The sequence below is a fragment of the Mastacembelus armatus genome, chromosome 6 (assembly GCF_900324485.2).
Source record: "Mastacembelus armatus chromosome 6, fMasArm1.2, whole genome shotgun sequence".
Classification (NCBI taxonomy): domain Eukaryota; kingdom Metazoa; phylum Chordata; class Actinopteri; order Synbranchiformes; family Mastacembelidae; genus Mastacembelus; species Mastacembelus armatus.
The window spans coordinates 10,413,196-10,435,086 of NC_046638.1; the positions used below are offsets into that span (position 1 = coordinate 10,413,196).

General features: G+C 38.8%; 1 protein-coding gene across 6 annotated transcripts in view; it reads left to right on the plus strand.

Moving 5' to 3' along the window:
* Positions 1-21,891, plus strand: part of tln2b (talin 2b) — a 70,216-nt gene that overhangs the window by 5,218 nt on the left and 43,107 nt on the right. For 4 of the 6 annotated variants that reach the window (XM_026310624.2, XM_026310625.2, XM_026310627.2 and 1 more), the window contains exons 1-4: positions 20,214-20,349; positions 20,442-20,539; positions 20,644-20,773; positions 21,443-21,598. In XM_026310624.2, the coding sequence (XP_026166409.1) occupies positions 20,214-20,349; positions 20,442-20,539; positions 20,644-20,773; positions 21,443-21,598 (520 nt within the window). Of the gene's footprint in view, positions 1-20,175; positions 20,350-20,441; positions 20,540-20,643; positions 20,774-21,442; positions 21,599-21,891 lie in introns of those variants that run through there. The other 2 variants (XM_026310622.2, XM_026310623.2) reach the window with 1 other exon arrangement.

Consider the following 21,891-nt stretch of genomic DNA (forward strand, 5'->3'; position numbering starts at 1 on the left):
TGCCCAGCTTCATTTTATGCTACTGTAGACACTAATGCTCAGAGCATTTAACTGCCAGACACTGCCTTTTTATGAGAATTGTATTTGAAGTTACACTGAAAAGCAGATTGAGAACTAGGTGTTCTTGTCTATTCACTGTCTCCTAATTTGCTGCATTATGAACCGTATTGGAAGTTGTGACTGCTGCACTAAATACGGTACACTGTACATGTTGAGAACATGAGCATAATATCTTGTTGTTATTTGTGCTTTTTTGTGAGGCTCTGATGATTTTGCCCACCTTCATCAGCATGCTTGGGAGTGTTTTCACTGGGAGGGGGTCCCCCAGGAACACCACAAGAACAAGAGGTCAATGACGCTGGAGCGGAGATCAGAGTGATTGAGCCACTTGCCATTGATCTACATCAGCGATACATCACAGTCAAATTTAGAGGTCCCGCACCAAGACATTAATCACTTCATCATTCCATGAACATTTTTTAAACATATGACACAATTTTTTGAGTCACTGACAAAAATCAAATAATGGTATTTGAAGTAATCCCAGTTTGTGTAAAAAGTCAGTGATGGGTCATGTCCAGAGGTTGAGAGGCTTACTCAATTTTTTGGACAGTGAGAGCAAAGGGCTAGCTGCACTGGGACAGAGGCGAGATGTAATAACGGACAGATAAAGTAAACAAAATGATAGTGCTATTAAATGGCACCGTTGATCTTGCTTTAGGGAGAACTGACAGGGTAGTAGTTTCACATCAAGGTTAATGGAGGGCCGTCAGGTCCTTTGTGTGTACAGCAGCGGTCAGGCTGTTTTTGTGACAGCCTGGGGGAAAGGACTCTCCTGTCTGAAGAGCAGCACTGAAATTACTGCTATCCTCTGCAGCCTGCAAGTGTTGCTGACCGAGCGAGATCTCTTTCTGTCTCTGTCTCTCTGTCTCTCTCTCTCTCTCTCTCTTTCTCTCCCTCTCTCTGTCCCCTGGCTTAGGGCTATGTAGTGTCAGCACCTTGAGTCTCAAAGAAAAACTGTGGACTGCTGTGACACTCTTGCATCTAAATAATTTTATATTGGCCTGGTGGAAGTGCATTTAGCAGCTGGAAGCTGTACTGTGTAAGTGATTGTGTTACTCAGCCTTGTATATTCACTTAATCAGCAGTGCTGTGACCTTGGGTTAAGGGCAATGGGAATCTCTGGTTACCCACAGCGAAAGGCAATATCTAGAATCACAGTCATTGCTCTGCTTTTGGAGAATGATAACGTTGACCCAGGGAGTCAGTGGAATGATGTGTAGTGATACCCTTCATAAAACTTTTTTCTTAGAATGACCATGTTGACCCTGGCATTTCTTTAAGTAAGATATTTAAAAGGTATTGTTTTGGTGCCCATAACAAACTCACATGTGACATTCCTAATCATGCTAAGCACTACTGATCAATTACTGCAGCTCTATTCAGATACACCAGAAAGCACTGGTAACACTTTCCAATAAAACTATAGCTCATGAGTATAGTATTTAACATCTGTTAATTGTTGCTGTGCAACAGTTACATTCTTCTGCCCTCATAAATGTGTTGACGCAACCTCGGTTGTTTTGCTGAACCTCTGGCTCGAGTGTGACATAAATTCTAAATGGCCGCAGAGGGAATAAGGTCACCTGGCCTGATGGCACAAAATCATTAGCAAAGGAGGAGATTTTAATTCAGGTCAGGCATTAATTATTCAAAATCCCAATGTTTCATACTGTAACCTTGTTTGTTTCTTACAGCTGAATGAGAGCTGAATATAAATGTTGACTTTCCTCAGAGCATGCATTGTCTGGTAAATCAGAACCGATAAGTTGGTTGAGTTTTTTTTTTTTTTTTTTTTTTAGTTTCCCATAACTGTCAGCAGCAGTCAGGGAGAAATTAACATTCTCCTAAAGCAGATTCTAATATAATTTCTCTTCATGTATTATGTCTTCATCGTTGTGTCCATACATTTGTCCTGTTAGTGACAATGCATGGCATATAAAGGGGGATTAGTTTAACATGCTGAGAAACTATATTGAACCTTATGAACATGTACAGTTGTTCAGTAGAATAATAATGCTATTATAGATGCATTGTTAAACCTGACCTACAGGTCTGAATCATGTTATAAACATCAGTGAGCCAACAAAATGAATAGTAACCATTTTAATGACACCCTGTCTGTTTAATACGGCACAACATGAAGCAACAGTGTTTTATCAAAGATAATACATAATATTATTATGTATTAGAAACAGAAAAAGTCAGCCATTATATATCTACTATATGTGTTTGCTATCAACAGTTAGCTTGCCCAGCACAAGAATTGCTTCTTTTCATTTTGTGAAAGCATAACCTCTTAACTGCTAATAAGCATATGCAATATTAATTAGATAAAGCAGTGGCTATTTGGATAAAGTAAAGGCTTAATAACTTTGACTCGAGGGCTTTGTGCTTTGCTGTTTGGACAGATGTCAGTTCTGTAGTGAAAAGGGAGTTTGAGCTACCGGTATAACTGACGTTAAATCAGTGCAATAGGAATTCAAGCGTGTTAGAGGTTAATCATAAAATTTTGACTTATGCAAGCATAGAGCTGCATTTGGCACTTGGTATAACATGGGCATCTCAAGGCACCTTGAAGTAGTGCATATTTAAAATCTGACCACATTCTGCAGGGAAAAGTTTAACATTTTCAGTTTTGACTATAGCAGCTGAAATGCTGTTGGCATCTCAGTAGATTTGTTGACATCCCAATGAAATACAGAAGCATTTTTCATATTTCGGTCAGTGCAGTTGGCATAGATGAAATGGATGCTGCTGAATTGTATTACTGAGGACAAATTGCAGTCACACAGTAACTAGTTCCATGGCTTGATTTACGCATGAAGAAGAACATTTTTTTCTTCTGCCATACGCACAAACATATAATCGCTTCCCATCTTTTGTTCATACTCTGGTATGCAGTGTATTAAAACATGACAGATGTTTTATATGTTTTGGGGCAAAAGATGACAACATTGTGCAACTAAGATAGTGAAAACCTGCATCACTGTGTTGAAATTGGTCTTGAATACTTACAACTGTCATTATTCGAATGCTCTTGAACAATAAGCAGTATTCACTTTTATAAAGAAAACATTACACTTTCTCATACTCCGAGATGTGAATAGATCACCAGGGGTGCTGGTAGTGGGTTGTTCCAAATACTTCTAAGATAACACACAATGCAAACACTTTTAAGATCTAATATTAGAAGTGTTAGGGTTGCCGACGTGTGTCTTTTCTTTGCCCAAATGAAGATGCTGTGTAGAAGTTTAAAATGACGGTGTTAATTTCCTGCCACCACCATCTGTTCAATCCACTATATGGCAGCTGTTAGCTTCTCTCTCTGTTGAGTCTTCAGTTTCTTCAGACAGAAGATTGATGGACCCAGAGCCAGTGCCCACCCGCAGTGTACATGCTACCCCTGCTAGGTTATACCCACAAGATGACATCCTTTCCTTTCAGTCTGGCTGGAATGGTGTCATATAACAAAGCCAGGTGTGTGCCAGCTTGAAGTCAAGGGTCAGTCTAGTACTAATGAGGAGGACTGGCGGCCCCCCCTTTCAAAACAGTATGGAGTGGCTATGCGCAGCTTGGTGCCTCTGGTAATTTTTCATTTTGTGTGATTTGTGTCTCATTCATTATCCATGCTTTCTGCCCTTTTCGTAATCCAGAATCAAATGTAGTGCTGCCACATGTGGGATTATTGATGCTGTTATTTAATGACTGTCAGGATCTCTGGTATTTATTTGTGATCTATGGTCTATGTGAAGAGCTCATACTGGGAAGCATGGACTATATTTACAGTTTGATTTGATTTCTCTGTGCTCGTAAATTACAAGAGTCTTATGGAGTGAGGCACTGTGAAGCTTTATAAATTCCCCACTGGGAGGAGGGACAAAAGCACAGCGGAGGAGGCTGTGCTCTGAAAGGGTGATCTGTATGCAACTTCAGTGGGAGACAGTATCCTCGACACATGGCACAAGCTCACAGGCATTGCTTCGAATGTCGCTGGCTTGTCGTGTAAGGCAGCTTGCTCTGCTCTGTGTTAGCCTCAGCCTACAAACCTGATCATTCAGTGTTTTTTTGTATAAGTAAGGTTTTTCAAGATTCCTATAAGGTACTTTAGGAGAAACTGTCTGGTGTTTGCTAGTACAGAGATTTCTGGGTTTATTTATTCCCACCAGTCTTTCAGTGAGTGAAACCATCTTTAATTCAAACCAAGAACATTAATGATGTGCTGTCAATATATTCTATGCATACACAAGGCCAGCACATCCTGAATGTCTCAATGAGATGGATCTGTCAGCCAATCTTTGGTGCAGAGCCGTGGGACTAATTGAATTACACATCTCTGTGGCTTCTCCATCCCATGGGAGTGCACAACCAATTACTTGAAATCTCTGCTTTTTTGAAATAGGGAGGAGCAGTTATATCAATGGCTCTTCTATGGACGACTGTAGCCTCTGAAGCCTCCATCGCTGACTTTTACATAATGTCTCCATAGCTGCAGTAGGATTAGATGTCGTCAATCCAGAAAGTTCTTAACCTATTGACCTCTAAAGGCTGTGTGCTGCCACAGCTGGTGGCCAGATGTAACCTGCAAAGTTATATTGCTCACTAATGAAAGAAACATTTAATTTAGTAAATTGGATTGACTTTTCTGAAGATCCCAGGCTTTGGATGGCTGTGTTACTTTGGATTTCGTGTCTTAGAAGGTGTGAAATTTTCTGACGAAACTGAAAACATTTTGAGAAATAATTAGGATAATTGACCTTTCCCTGGCGAATGGTGTGAAGGAAAGGTGTGCACGGATCTCCAACACTGTTAAATGTCAAACCTGTCAGTCTTAAGCTCACAACTTAACACTACAACGAAGGAAATGCTGAAGATTAATATTGAACCCAATTAAACCCAGTTTACTTAACTACTGAAACTGATATAAAGTAAAATTCACAGTGCAATTTATGGCCAGGATGATGAAACTGATGATTTGTGTAAAGATAAGAATAACAGCACATGACACATTGAGCGCAGTGAAACTCTAATTACGACTGAGTTCAATATAATGTGTAGATGATAATCAGGCACTGAACATCATATTTTACCAGACATCTGTGTTTATAGTAAACAGATTTTCTAATTTCTCCACTTTTTGTCCTAGTATTTGCGACATGATAACAAGCTTTGAAAATTGGATGCTAGAAGTATGGCGTACAAAATGACTCCAGATCCAGCAAAGAAAGAATGCTAAAGTTTAGAGAGAGGAAATCGTTCCACCTTCTTTGCCCTCAGTCAAATATTGGTAGGGCTTTAGTAAAACACAGGACACTGGGTTCTCCTATTATCTGCTATTATGAATCCCACGTCTGTCTGTGGTGCATTCATTGTCGCGATTCGTAAATCAGATTTACTGCTACATCTGTAGTGCCCAAGCTAATGAACTAACACCCAGTGCAGAGACAGAGCATTGATTTCATTTCCTGCCTCTCTGGCTGCTCCCTGGGTAGCAAGATGGAGATTACATGACGATGTCATATAAAAGGAGAGATTAAAGCGTCTGTATCCAACTGGAGTGTCACAGCTGTGTGCACAGCCTCACAATTAGATGCTGAAGTTTAAGGAAGAGCAGCAGAGATGGCATTCAGTACTATGGGCTTCCTTCTTTTTTCTACAAATCTTCAGAGCATATCCTTTTGTCTTGTTAAACTATGTTGGATGTGAAGTTGCCAGTTTTTTTTTTTCTTGCCCACTCACCTCTGCCAGTGAATCAGATGATACTACCCCTGTTAGAGATCTGTGGAGAGGCAACGATGTAATGGATGGGTTGTCTAGTAATTACAGAACAGATGAGGGCACAATTCACTGCTACCTCTGTACATGCTTCCCTGCCTCGATACCTATGTACCCAATGCTCACAGTCTGCTTGTCTTTTCTATCAGTGGCAGAACAAAGCATTTTAAGGATTCTTGGATTTCTTTTTTTTAAATTCTTTTAACTAGTTCTGTGTCTTAATATCTTGAACAGGGCTCAATAGATAAAATGTATTATTATTATTGTCATTATTATTAAAGCAAGGCAGAGTGTAGTTGATAGTGCATTAAATCTGAAATTCCCTCCCCTTCACTGCCTTGTATACTTTTTCTTGGGTACACTATTATTATTACAGTTTTCAATATGAAAACTGTCAAAAAGGTCAATTGCATTACACAGGGACAGTGTGTTCTTTATTGAATGTGTTATCATCTAATGCTGAAACAGTGAGAGGAATTAGTGAAATAAGTTTGTTGATTGACAGGAAACCAACAAATGTTGATTATTCAGGTTCATTGATTTGTTAAGAAAAAAATATTGCCAAATACTATCTGTTTCCAGCATCCCAGATGTGAGGATTCACTGGATCTTTCTTTTTTATAATACTGAAAACTAAAATGTTTCTGGGTTTTGGACTGTTGGACAAAACAGGCATTTTAAAATTTATTTTAAAAGTGTATTTCTGTGTTAAGTCACTGAAAACAGATTTGACAACTCCATACTTCCATGCTTCTAGCACATGACTGACTCCCAAGATTAATTGCCCAGTTTACATTATTATTATATTACCCTATATATTATAGGGTAGGTGCATTTTTCAAAGCCATCAGTCAACAGCCAACAGTCTAAATGTATGTTTTTCAATCATGCATTCAAAATGGTAACTTATTAGGTAGTTTGTGTTGTTATCCATTATGTGTTTGGCATAGCGCAACACACCTGTTTCCTTCATTAATTTTTAAGTATAGAAAACAACAATAATTGTAATTTATTGCATATAGTGTCACCTACTGTAGTGGCATGTCTGAATTTTTATTTCAGGCAGATCATTACAGACTGAGAATGATATATTAATAATTCCTTCCCGTTTTTCAACAAGTTTCTGAGTTGAAATTTAAAATAAAAAGTACAGCCCCTTTTCCCACTGATCTGCTTGTTGTTCCTGCCACAGTTCCAACCATTTTAGGGAGCCAATTTAATCCATGTTCTGCCAATTCCATTAATTTCTAACTTTATTGATCCCACAGGGAAGAACTCAGAAACATAAAATGATTAGTGGGTAATGCCCAGATGTTCTTCAGAATAGATCAAGAGACGAGTTGTTTTTAGGGTTTTTAATGAGGATGTTAATTGGAATGAGGATAAATAGTATCTATAAGATAAGAAGCTAATATTCAGCAAAGGAGGTAGTCAATTCTTTGAAATGATAGGTGTATAGAGATTTTTTTTTATTATTATTATCACGTGTATTGTATAGTTCTTTGCTTTTACCTTGTTTTTACTTGGAATACAACCCCCCATACACTTTATGCAGAGATGATTTCCCTGTTCTGTGCTGTTCTATTACAACTATGCTGTCAGTGAAAATGACATGTATTCTGAAAAGGCTATTAATAAAATACAATGTGCGTAGGTGCTGTGTTTAGTGTAGCTAATGAAATGTTATCATAGATACTCAAAAAGCAGAAATAATAAGTATCAGCTGGCTGAATGCCCCCACTTAACTAATTAGAAGTCTGTGTCAGCATTAATGAGTTGTGTGCTGTGGTGGTAGAATTCATTGAGGCAATTAGTGAATCTCAGAAAGCATGGCACTCCATGGCAAACTGCTGAGCTATACATTAGTCAGGTCACTTATAACTGACAGCAATCAGCACTCTGCAGCCCTGAGAGTGATTTCTGGCACACTGACTATGACAATCAACCACATGGAGATGTTAAATTTACCATTATGTTGATACACTGTGTTGTCATGCTGTATGATCTGATATTATGAAGTGTTAAAAACACACTGTGCAAAAAGTCAGCAACAGATGTTTTCTATGAAACAGTATTGAAGACTGTTACAGTATAAACATTAGGCACACCAATACATAAATCATGAATGGAGAGTATTTTTGTGCCTCTTTGGGAGCTCTTTTGGAGGAGAAATCTGCAGCGCAGTGTGATATTAAGTCACGTATTTCAAGGAATGCCATGTACTCAGACACTGATGAGAGATTTGTTTTCTAATGGATGTCTGTCATTCATAGATTTGCTTTTGATTGTTAGCAGCAATTAAACCTCATCTTCCCCTGACAGCCCCTTGAGGAAGTGCCCTGTGTATCTTTATATAATCCATATCAAGTTTGACTGGGCTCATGTCTAAGCCCAGAATTATTGCAGTTTCATGGATTTTTAATCAGCACAGTGTTAGCCATAAAACTGTATTCCCTTCAAGAACAAAATACACTCAAAGTTTCTTTTGATTTTTGAGGACAGAAACAGCTCTTACAGTTGCCTTATCTTTCACCAGATGCTCTGTCTTTGACAGATTTAGATTGCAGGGAGGAAGATTACTGCCCCTGTAAAGTATGCTCTAATGTAAATAAAACATCTAACCATCTAGCTATTTAGTTCCTGAGCTTTTAAACAAGCCAGGTAGACTTATTGTTACAAACGTTACTTTGTACATATTTATTGCCATAAATGTGAACAAAATTATGGCAGGTAAGCATGAGTAGTAGTGATTGTAGAGGACCACCTGCAATGCTGTTTAAATGTAGTGCAAAGTTGTTATGCACAGTAAGTCTGAAAATGACCAGTACTGCCTAAAGCTTCTAATATTCATCTTTCCTTGATATGTTCATGTGTGTTTTTTTTTTTTGTTTTTGTTTTTGTTTTTTTTTTGCTAAGGCATTGCAATTAAAAATGCACACATTAAATTCAGATTTCTTTGAACTTTTGCATGAATATTACATTGGTTACAGGCTCCTCAGACATTAATTATACAAATACATTAATAAACTCAAAATTTGAAACAATTTATGCCTGCAGGAAATCACCAAATATTTAATATAAAATGTAGTTCTTGAACAGAATGTGATCTTTTTCAGTGAGTTGTTTTCAGCAACTTTTATCTTGTTGCCTTTTATCTTGTTGCGTTGCTTCATATTTCTAAACTTTGAATACCAAATTCACATACTGTAATGTTAACAGAATTACTTTTTAAAGCTGTCGTGCTGATCAGCTGGCTGTCACGGCTGCCATGCACTTTCTTTGTACTTGGGTCAACAGGTCAACAGCTTGGACCTCCTCAGATATTTTGTGAAATTATCAAACAAGAAGGTATTGATTTAGACCTAATGTAGTTCCATAATGTGTAAAAATAATAATTGACTTATTCTGAGCTCTGTATTTACCATTATCATTTTTTCCATGTGCCGTAATAACTTTGTCTCTGTAGATTCTCACTTATTTGCTTAAAAGTACTTAGGTACATCTGCTATAGACATAGTGTCAGATTGTTTATGAACAATTAGCCTTCTCTGAGAGCAATGGGCAACATTGTGAGCCAAAAATCACTGCTTTCAAGCTTTTATCACTTCATATATTCATATGCAGATAGTCACTAAATGTGAAAACGTTTTGAGTCACACATTTTTCCACCTGTTTGCACAAGGCCCAGTGTGAGTTGACTTGGCTTTGGTGTGTCTAGTGTTTAAATCAAGGTCTGAAGATGAAAAGTGTTTACTTCAAGGGAAGTGAGAAATGACTGGGCTTCTTTATGCACGGCTTTCATTTAGTCAATTATATTTATGTCTTGGATGCTATCATTTTCTGGCTTTTTGGTAACTTTTCTCTAAGCTACCACTTAAATCTATCACGTTTTGAACAAAATGCAATTCCCTGTTCCCATCTATTACCCTAAAGATTTCTATGCACAATGAGCCATCTAGTGTGGCTACGCCGGGTTGGGGTCTGACGAGCCTTGCATTCAGCTGCCAGTGAGAGTTAGTGAGTGAGTGCAATGAGCTTGTCTGCATCCACATTATATGTTGTGCATCCAACAGTCTCTAAGCTCATTACAGTAATCAGGTTAAAGAGAGGGGAACTGGGGAGCTCTTGGCCTGTGGCATATTTTCTCTGGACTTCCCAAGTGAGACGGAGAAGCTCTTGTACAGGCTGAGCTACTGGGACTTGGCCCTACAGATTCCTGCTCCTAATGACTGGCTTCCACTGCTTGTGTTTGTATGAAACCCACACTGGGGTATTTAACTGCACCCATGTTGTAATAATGACCAACTTGCCATTGTAAAACCCTTCTTTTGAAGGTTTCTGATCCATTTATGGTTCACACTTGCACACTTTAGTAAATAGCAAATCCTTCTTTGTGAAGTTAACTCTGTTTTTGCACAAATAAAACATAAATGATGAAGCACAGATGAAAAACAAATGAGTTTTTTTTCTCATGGTCATGTAACATGACCATGCATTAGGAGGAGTCTTTGTACACTTTTGTTGTTTTTGGTTCTCTAGCATATATTTTGCTGAGTCACAGACGCTGTGATTCAGCAGTAATAATTGTGTTGGTCCTTGCATATCACCACTCCTGCTTGAATCCTTGGTTATATTTTTCATTTTTGGTTGTAAAATACTCTCTGAAAGTCTTTAACACTTGAGACATGAGACAGAAACACTTCAGCTGGCCTGTAGCGGTGACAGCTTGTCTCTTTAAACGCTGCATGTGTGTAGCCATTGAAAAAAAATGTCAATGACCATCTTCAGAACGAGTAATGAAAGTCAGAGCCCTGTTTCATTCACTGTGTTCTTTTGCATACTGCACTGCGTAGCAGAGGCTCGTCTGTCAGAGGCTGACAGAAGACACCTGACCTAGGAATGGCCCAAAACCAGGGTTGCCATGGTAACCAGCAGATGTGGCGCATGAAATAGCGAACTTGTGAGTTCTTGGCAAGGCACAACAGCACAACACTTACACACTCCACCATGTGTCTTTCTTAGTATAGATCCAGCTGCAAGAAGTGTCCAGAGGTGTGTTGCTGTGTTCTCCCTCGGTCCCCATGGCACTGAGCTGGAAGCATGAGCGAAAAGAATTTCAAATAGTCAGCATGGTTCTTCTCAGTTGACCCTGTTTCACAATATGCTAAGGATATCCATGCTGAGTGTGGGTGGGTGGTTAGTTGACCAGATGTTTATGAGGTGGTTTTAAAAGATGTTTGTTTCTGGTAATCAAGAACACTTGGGCTTGTTTTTTTTTTTTTTTTATGCAGTTAGATGGGTAATAAAGAAAGAAGGAAAGAACACAAACTCAAGTAATTAATTACAATTACTGTACTGTAATTGCATTGTGACCCTTTTGTATTTGAGAGCACCAGGAATCTTCTACTTGTTTCCCTTTTTAAATCTTCTTATAAAGAATAGATGTCACAGGTTAAGAGAACATCACTATAATGACTTTGCTGTTCCTATGAATTTGTTGAATTTGTTCTTCTCTCAAAACAATACTCTTCTCTAACCAGGAAAGTACTGTACAAATGAGAAGTGCATTGGTTTTATATAGCAGCTCTCTTCTGGGGATTGCAGCAGTGGAATATACCAGAAAAACCATCTTGTTAAAAACATATATGTCCCAATTTGTTGACAGCCTGTGCACAGCCTCCGTTGGAAGAACTTTCTAAAGCGTGCAGTATTCATCTCAGGGAAAGTTATTGTATATGTCTTGTCCGGCCAATTTAAACATTTGATTCTCCAGTGCTTTTAGTCCTTGCTGAGAGAAAAACAAAGCAGCAAGAAGTCACTCAGTGATACTGTGCTTGGAATGCACTCCTAAGTTAACAGAATAATGGGGTTTTTCATTTGCCTTGGACTTGCACAATTTGCTTTAAACTTTTATTGTTCACTCTAGATGTTGACTAATCATTTATCATTTTGGGAGGGAACACCATTTAGAAATCTGTCTGGTTAATTGAGTGTAGGGAAAAGGTTCTTTCTTAAGTGCTTTCTCTGTATGTTTTGTTTCTGCCTGTCTTCTTTACTGCACTTTGGGGATCAGTACACCGGTAGACAATATCACAGACAGTTCCTCATTCTCACAGTACAACTCTCTAAACAAAATATTACATTATGTTTCTCTGCAGAACCTTCAACAAAGCAGTGAAACTGAAGTGACACTTTTGCGGAGAGGTATTTTCATTTTTCCGGCGCTCTATCAAAGTGAATCAAACTCAACTTTCTCAACCTCTTTTTCTGTTGAACATTTACATGTACTTGTGACAGAATAGTTGAGGGCCTCTCTGGATGAAAACTGGGATTGTATGTACAAAGATAAAACAGCCCTTAACATTGTCAAAGCCCTCTCTCACTCTGACCTTGTCTGCTTGACATTTAAAAGCTGATCCTTAAATTATCAAGGAGCGTACCCTACATCCAAATGACCCTGGAAGCAGTTGCAGCAGTGAACCTGAGGGCAGAGTAGATGTGGCTGTTCCTGCTGTCCAGCCTTATATGTTCAGGAAAAGGTGGGCACAGCAGCAGCCATGGCAACCGTGGGCAGAGTCACTGATCTGGAAACAATGGGCCAACAACATGGCCCTTCTTTGAACCTCCTCTGATGCAACAACATGGTTTCACTGACCATTAACAAGGTGATTTTATTGTTATAATGATATAGTTTGATACAGTTATTCTTGATCACCATGCTGGTAAGTGTTGCCTTTATAATGATCCACAAAGTTTACTGAGAGTACGGGTAATCTGCTGGGGGAACGAAAACATGCTTCACTTCACAATTAAACTGATATGTCTGCTTAGGGTGTTCTTAGCTAAATGTTTGAAGTGGATATCATTTTTCATATTTGTTCAGTCCAGTTTCTTCCTCTACAGCATGCCAGAGGATATGAAATGCTAATAGAGTCCCTCCGTGTATCACACTTTGGCGTGAAGCCAGTGTGTGCTCCATTCCACTGCTCTTGATACAGTAATCAGAATGCAAGTGGTAGTAGGCAGTCAGCTGCTGAAGTATGAGAGAGTGAGGCTCAGTGTTGGGGAGGCAACACAGACAGCAGATTGAAGTCACCTGATTTCCAGGACATGACACTCTAGGCATAAAGTACTGATCGTGAGAGCCAGAGGCGTGAGACTCTAATACTCATGCTCTCAGCCCAATGCAGGATAATCTATTTTTAGTATTTAAGTCAATGAATTCTGTTGAGTCTGCACTCAGAATCTGTGTGTATTAAGGTGTATGTGTATGTGCAAACTCCCACATTCACCTCATCCTCTACCTAATACTGTATTTGGTTGTTTCTACAATCTCAGGCATTAATTCCCACAAGATTTGTTATACAGATAATAAAAGATTGTGTTGTTCACATATTTTGTCAGACTGTGGTTTATAATAGAGTATTGTTCTGCAAGCTGCTGCTTTTGCTAATGAAATAAAGCCCAATTTGATTTTGTTGGATGGTGTAGGGAGAGTTAGATTGAAGCTGAGATACTGGGAGCAGGTTTGGCATCTTAATTGTGACCTTTGTAATTGTGATGCAATGATTTCATGGGCCAGGTCTCTCTTGTACTTACACATTCATACACTAATTACTGTCACATCTGTGGAGTGTTTTCTCACTGCTCCTTAATCTCCCATTGCCTGTCTGTCCAGTATTACTAAAATTGCAATTCAGTTATGTCATAATATTTCTGTCACATAGTCCTGCTATCATGATGCATAGTGCAGGAGAGAGAGGAAACCAGTTTCCCTACTCTTTTGAGCACTGAGAAAATATATACCATCTTTAATTTGGTTTTATTTTGCTGTCTGTTAAAAATATAGGTACTAGAAATAGTTTCATCACTAGTGAACACTGTGTTCAACTTAAATAACCTTATGGTCAAAACTCCTCCCCTCTTTGTATCATCCTATTTAAAAGTAAAATATCAAGTTAATTTGTTTTTAATGTACTGTAATCCTAGAGATGTCTTTTCTTTTTCAAATATTGTTTTTTTATTGCAACAGCTACATGAGGTCAGTTACTTTTAAGTTTTCTTTTCTCCCACCACCTTGGTGTTTATTTATTTTACATCCATGCACACATTTGCTTTTGAGAGATGGATACATTTTTCATGTTTCTGACCCTTCAAAATTGAGGGAACCTCAGTAAATACAGCAGAATGTGCAATCACCACGCTTCATCATATCCCCTCCCATGATTTGTGCAATTCATCCATATGCATAAAGGAGCTGATTGCAGACAGGTTGAACTTTAGATGACAGACAGACTGTCCCTCCAGGTTGGTGTACCATTTGATGATCACTGTGCACCTCTATAGGTGCAAAATGCATTTTAGATGAAGTTACTGAATGCTTTATAAATTATGTCCATGACTGAGAATTTTGGTACTTACTTATTCACCTCAGATTGTTCAAGGTTTCCCATCATTGCTATGGTTCACATGCCCATACTTGGGATTCTGGTCCCTAAATCATCAGTTATGGTGCACCAATGCCATCATGTTCAAATGCATTGTATGCTCCTTACAATAAATCACAGCTCATGACTGTGCGTTACAGATAGTGTGAGAGCTGGGAAGCAACTCAATATGCAAATGTTGGTTGATTCAGCTATAAAACAAGTGTTACCAAAAGCAATACCAAGTTGGCTTTTATCTACTCTATTTTGCTTAAGGTTTATGTTACAGTCTGAGCTGTCGTATGATTTATTTGACAAAGGTAAATAGTTTAAAATGAGATAGACACTGAAAAATGTATGGTATTTATGCTGGATGTAACTGTGGGGAAGAAATGGTTTCCAGCTTGTCCATACTGAAGTATGTGCAGATGAAACCCATCATAAGGTATGCACCAAGCAGTACATAATAGGCAAACCAGTGTGGATAGAGTTCAGCCATGGTGGCATGAAACCATCTGACAAGAACATGATACCATTAATATAATTACATCATTTTGTCTAGCATAGTTACCAGTCAAAAACTAATGTAGGCTATGAGACCAGATTCCACATATTGTAAATGTTGTGTAAGAGATTGATGGTGCAAAATGTGGTTGATAATGATAATTAAATCATTGTGCACTGTGTTGGTTTGGGCTGATCTGCATCCATCAGTGTACAGTATGTGATGAATTGAAAGTGAAAGTAAAAGTGCCATCATTAACCAGTCCCACTGAGTGACTGACTCAGAAACCAGGTCAAGCTACAGTCACAGTACTGTGTGAATTACTGAAGGATGGACTGCCTGACTGAAGTACTAGCTCACTGGTTGGTTGGCTGAATGCAGCTGCTGGGCGGAGCTCTCCTCCACTAGTAGCTGTTTCTGTCTCCATCTATTAGGAAGCCCATTTTTCATATCTTTAAATGAAGGATGAAGGATGGTACACATTGTATAATTCTGTGTTGTTAGACTTATTGTATTCACTCGGAGGCTGACCTGCCTAAACTAATAACGTCTTAATAGTAATGTAGCTGAGCCACATGCATCTTATGCACAGGTTTTAAATTTTTCAATTTACTGAAGGACATGCTGTCTACTTTTCTAGTATTTAAATTTAACTTAATAGAATTTATTTTAATTTATTAACCTATAGATACAGATATTATGCCATTGTCTTGTAAGAATTAAGAGGAAACTGTACACTTGTTAGACTGCTCCTACTGTGGATTCTTTTGAAACAGTGCTGACACTCTATTTCACTGGATATTTTAAGGAGTTTCTCCCCACAACTATAGCAAAATTCAGAATTTCTGTCAGTATCTGTATCCTTAAATTGCACGTGTTTTTAGCCCAGTGTGTTTAGCCCAGGAGCAAAGACTGGTTTATAGAGGCAAGGTTCATTTCTAAATAGATATTGCTGAGAAAAAAAGGTCAGTGTAACAGTGAGTGGCTCTGAATTTAGTGCATGGGTCTGAAGCTTTTTTTTTTTAAACTACTTCACTGCTTGACTAACACTCCATTAAAAAATAAATAAAATAAATAATGCTGTGCAAGCCATTTACAACATGACAGCTTGTTCATAGTAATCCTGATGAACCCTAAATTGTAAGGGTCAGTTCAGCTGCATAATCCTGTCCAGTGATTGCTGGGTCCCGCAGGAGCAATGATGAATTTATTTATGAAACCTAGGGAGGAAATCATTAGCGTGTAGCATGTAGGTGAAAGCATTTGACTTAATTATTTGAATTGTATTCATGTAGACTCCACATTTAGTGGGTGTTCTTCGCAAGGAAACGAGCACGGGAACATCTTGATAAAAAAGAGCCTGTAGTGTTTGCATGACATAAAAAAGCACAGTTGGAAATGATACATGCAGAAAACAGAATGGTTAATTTTGTATCTATTAACTGAAAATGAGAGGTAATAAGAAGCGGTACTGTAATAATTTTATTCACTGTTTACACCTTCCAAGAGAACAAACCTGCTTCATGTGTCATTCTTTTGGCAGCTTATGAATATTTGACTTTTTGCATCAGGGTAGCATAATAATATTCCCCTCGTGTTATTAATGTGGTGATAGCAAGCTGACAGAATGATTTCTCCGTGGCTTCGTGTGCTACTTAGATTACAGCCCTGGGCTATTAAATAGATGTACAATAATTTGCTTTATGTTTGCTGTAAATCAAGTATGCCTCATCCTTATAATAAAAATGTATTTTTGGTTGATTAATGCCTATGTCTTCAGTACCATTAGGGCTCTGTATTACCAAATTCAAATTAGGATATGAAGTGCTCAAACCTGAGCAGCAAATCCAAGTGTGATAGGATTAACACACCTGACCTTGATGTACCTCTCAACTGAGGTGAAATGTTGTTCTGGTTTGCATGAATATTGGATTTGAAGAATCAAAACAACACCACTTTCTGTGTTTGCTGTTACAGTACGTGAACCACCATTGGACTGCACATGTTCCGGGAAAACATAATGGTGTCTAGAGACATACTGTGGTTCTGCAGGAAACTGACCTTGCTTTCAATCAGACAAAGATAAAACGCTGATGTGTTCGGTTTCAATGCAGGAGAATGTAAAGAGAAAAAGAAAAAAGGAGGTGAGAGCATTTTCAATGCTCACATGCTTAAATCCTACTTTTCTAAACAGCCCTGAAAACTGCTGAGGTCAGAATCTCTCCCAGCCCTTCATTTAAGGCCAGTGACATACTACATGTTTAAATTACACAATAATAATAGTTCAACAAGCTGGAGATAATATGGTGTAGTAAATGCCAATTTGGGGTATTTGTGAGGCCAGTGAAGGTTGCAGTCACAGTATATTCCTGCTGCTTTACTGGAACTTTCATTTGAGCTTTGGGGTTATTTTCAATTGCATCACAGCTTGTTAAAATCTAATTGTCATCCTTTACAATGGTTGCACTTTCTTTAGTCACCACACTAATCTGCCTCTGATCCCAGAGTGGCTGTTTTTAGACACACAGATTGTGATTGTTGATTGTGTAAGTAAGACAAGAGATGTTTGCATCTGCACCAATAATTCTCTTTCTGTTTGCAAATGCTGCCACAGCAGAGACTAAAATGGCTTGTTTACCAGACAATCATTACTGCTTCTTCAGGGATCTTAGTTTAATGGACTGACCTTGAAAATCCTGTAGCAGTATGTGAGGGGATGGTTTAGATTTGGTGCTTTAAGAATAAGACATGATATACTGTGTTATTATTTTCTATTCCCATTAACTCAAGCTGCTTTCTTTGTATTCTTTGTATGCTTTTCCTTTGTTTACTAGGTCTGTAAGATGTTGTCATTCATACAGTAATTAATGAGAAAATAAGTGTTTTCACTGTATACTCCAGCTTTTTGTTTGGTTAGAAAATGTGACAAAAATATAAAACAAACCAAAACCTGGCATCTGATTTAAAGAGACTATCTCATACAGTATGAGTGACATGTACAGCATATCAATTGCCATATGATTGCTGCATTGGCAAATGTTCAAAGCTGTAAAGAGCTTGTATTCTCTTCACGGTTTGAAATCATAGCTGTGGTTCCAGGTAGCCTGGGTGTATCTATTTTAGAAGAACAACTGATCCTGGCTTTTGCTGTGCTGCGTATGATTTACTCTACACCCTGGTTCATACACAGCATGAGAAAAACACAGGCATTTACTCTGGTATTGATCAAATTAAAAAAATTAAAAATGAAGCACCTCTGTACAGAATTGTTTGAAGGCTATTCATTCTCATTCAAACTTGTTATAATCTCAGGGTTGTTCTACTCTCTGAATTCTTTCTATTACAAGAATGTGGAAGACTGATAAGGTATGGACCAACACTGTTTCAGTTTCCTGTCCAGCCACCCCCTTAGTAGTTGTGTGACAGACTGGTGCAGTAATCACAGCAGTTGTTGCTCTCTGGCTGTGTGTTGCTGCTGGTATTACAGTCAATCATTAGAGCTGTACCCTCTCCAGATGGCTCCTGCCTTCCCTGTCTCTATTGAATTGTCTATGTTTAGACTCCCCAACAAGCTGCTATTTGGCCATTTTCATGTCTTAAGATTTAGCAGTAAACAAACCTAATTTGATACAGAGAGCACCTCACATGGACTAGTGATTGTCATAGTAGATAGTGTTTTGAAATTACATGTTTAAATCTGCCCAGTGATGTAGAAATAGCAGTAAAAGAAATAAGATTCATAGGCGAGTCACATAAATTAGTCGTTTCTCATTTCTCCTCTCTCAGACGTAGATCCATCCATGCTTCAAAAATAAGGCTAATGAGGGGCTGGCTGCATTGGAGTGTTTGCATGAGGATAGTAGTGAAAAATGCGCTCTCACACTACTGTAAGCTCAGGGATTATCATTATCCTCCTGGGTTTCATCATGTGGTTTCTCCAGTGCTTATTCTCTGAAGCAACCGACTCACAACAGATACTGTACTAAAGGGACTGTTGCTTTAAGTGTAGATCCACAGTAATCTTTAGCAAATACCTGTCATCAGTGGTGACTTTGGGGGTTTGGGATGGAACAGTATGTGATATCCTTGAGAAACTTCAGCAAAATTACAAACATTTCATCTGCGCAAATTTGGCATGAATGTGGGAGTTGTTATCTCTGAGTCTACATTGTGAGCCTGCATATGTGCCTCTGTGCTGTCAGCCCGGGGTCTCAAGCTGCTTGTCTAGAAGGGAGTATCTGTGGAGGAGCTGGATGACAAAAACTCAGTGGGGCTTCTCCACTAGTCTGTATAGAGAAGAGCTCATGCAGTGCCATTACCCCTGCTTCTTTGTGCTCGTCTTTCCCACTTTATATGGAAAAAAGCTCTAGAAGGAGGAACCCATGGCCACGACAGAGCTACAGTTTCAAGAGCGCTCATTCACAACTCCATCATTATAGGAAGTTTACTTCTCAGACTTTCCCTGCTCTGGCTCAAAAGGGGCCAGTGGATGTGCTGTGGATCCCGAGCACAAAAAAAGTCTTTGTTTTTTGTGTGGCTGACATCTGAATCGTTTCAGTGTGAAGATTTGAACTTTTGCCTTCATGTTCAACTATGGAGGAAAAATACAACAAGTCGTGCGGTGTTACAGTAGAATTTGGAATATGTACTTTACACCTAAAAAGAAAAAAATGTTCCTGATTAATTGAAGACCAGGAAATTAACCTGGGATTATTTAATTTTCAGTTCAGTTGTTAGAGATTTTTAAAGCAAGATTAGTTTGCTTTCAGTGTGTCACAGACTAATTTATGTTCACAAAATATAACTAGATTGCGTGTAAGTACCAGGCAGAGAACCTCCTTGTTAGAGATGATCCTGTCATGTTCATCGCTCTCCCTGTTAAAGCCAAGGTCAAGGAAACGGCGAAGCACTCAACACTATCAGTCAATTTCTTTGTTTTGCACAAGAGCATCAGAACACCTAAACTGATTCATCCTAATTGCAGTATATGATAGAACAAGCACTGATTTGTGCCACAGGGAAGTCTGCTCCTGGCAGAGAATGCAAGCCAAATAATGATGCAGCAGTGGAATGTCATTTTTGTGCTTTGTCTAAGCTGCTGTTACTCCTGCCAAGGAGGAGGATCTGCACTATTTTTTTTAACCTGCTAAAATATCGATTGCCTTTGTTCAGCTAATACACATACAGTTTCACAGGTAAAATTGTCCCCAGTGAAATAATTCTGAACATTTATTCTGTTCCTTGTGCTGTTATATTTTTCTGCTGAGACTTTTACTTTGGTGAGACTTTGCACTTACAAGCCTGATTGATACCTACCATAACCCAGACCATCTATTCAGGATTTTAGCCAGAAGTGTGACTTTACGGACACAGAACCTTATTTATTGTTTCTGCTTCTGTGGTTTCTAGGTGCGTAGGTTGGTGAGGCCATTGTAGTACCCACCAAGATGGTGGCCCTGTCACTAAAGATCTGTGTACGCCAGTGCAATGTGGTAAAGACCATGCAGTTTGAACCATCCACACCTGTGTATGATGCCTGCAGAATCATCAGAGAGAGAGTCCCAGAAGCCCAGACCGGACAAGGTTAGTGGATGACTGAAAATGTGAATATAATTTACATGATGGAAATCTATAGTCATCTATATTTGCATACTCTGTTTCACTTTGTGTTTAAGCCTCAGATTACGGCCTCTTCCTGTCTGACGATGATCCCAGGAAAGGAATCTGGCTCGAGTCTGGAAGAACCCTGGATTACTACATGCTGCGAAATGGAGTAAGCTAAATCATATAGTCTGGGGTCATTTATCATCTCTGAAAGGGATTTGCATTTTCAGCTGGGCTGTGGATATCTTTGTGCTTCCTCTCCTGTTTTCTCAGGACATCTTGGAGTATAAGAAGAAACAAAGGCCACAAAAGATCAAAATGTTGGATGGTGCAGTTAAAACCATCATGGTGGATGATTCAAAAACAGTTGGGGAGCTGCTTGTCACCATATGCAGTAGAATAGGTAAGTTATAGTCTCCAGGCACTCCTAATATGAAACTTGTCAAGCCGTTGTCCAAGTCTTGAATTATTTATCCTCTATTTTATTTTTAGTTAAAGAAATACCACTTGACTTTATACTGAGTTTTATCATGTTACTGTGCTATTAGGTGCTATTAAATTCATAAGTGAACAGCAACATTTAAGTACTGTACTTCGGAGCATTCATTTATGCTTGATTAAGGCCTAATCACTTTTTGTTTAGAGCATGATGGGCATGATTTATCAAGCTTAAACAAGCTTGTTTCTAATAAATGGTGAAGCATTCATCCTAAGACCCAGATTGTGCCGTCCTTGCGTGTCACAGAGGTGCTCCCTAAGCTGTACATTTCAATTAGAATTTGCTGCTATCAGGCTCAACTGGTTGAGGAGGAGAGGGATGTGTGTCTGGCAGATAGCTTTATTGGAAAATGTTTGTTTGGAGTAGGTCTTTCTGCTTGGCTTCTTCTCCTCCTCGGTTCTCTAGTTTGCTGGCTTTGTACCAACTTTCCTTCACTTCTGTTTCAAAGCACAGAGGAAGAGATAAAAAGAGAGTGCAAGAGAATTGCAAAGACACTTTATCTATGAAGCTGCTAGTTATTGTGCCAGCTTTAGGCATCTCCTCCTCTGAGAATCTAACTTGTGCCCTTTTCAGGAATCACCAACTATGAGGAGTACTCCCTCATTCAAGAGGTGCCAGAGGACAAGAAGGAAGAAGGGATGGGGACGCTGAAGAAAGACAGAACACTGCTATTACGAGACGAGAGGAAGATGGAAAAGCTCAAAGCCAAACTCCACACAGATGATGAGTGTGAGTTCGAACTTCCAGAAGTACATGTATCGTTGATATCTTGGCTTTAGGTCCGTTTCTTATTTTCACATTATTGAATCTGACTCACCTCCATCAACTGAACATGTGCTTTATCGCTAAAGTCTAATTTATTTCATGGATATATCAAAGTGTAATTAAATTCCCACTGTTATCTTTGCCCACAGGATGCCAATTAAATCTTGCAGCATGCAAATATATAAATCACCCTCCCAACTGAAAACTTGATGGGGATTTTTACCCCATCAAGATTGTCACTTCCCCGCTGTTCATTT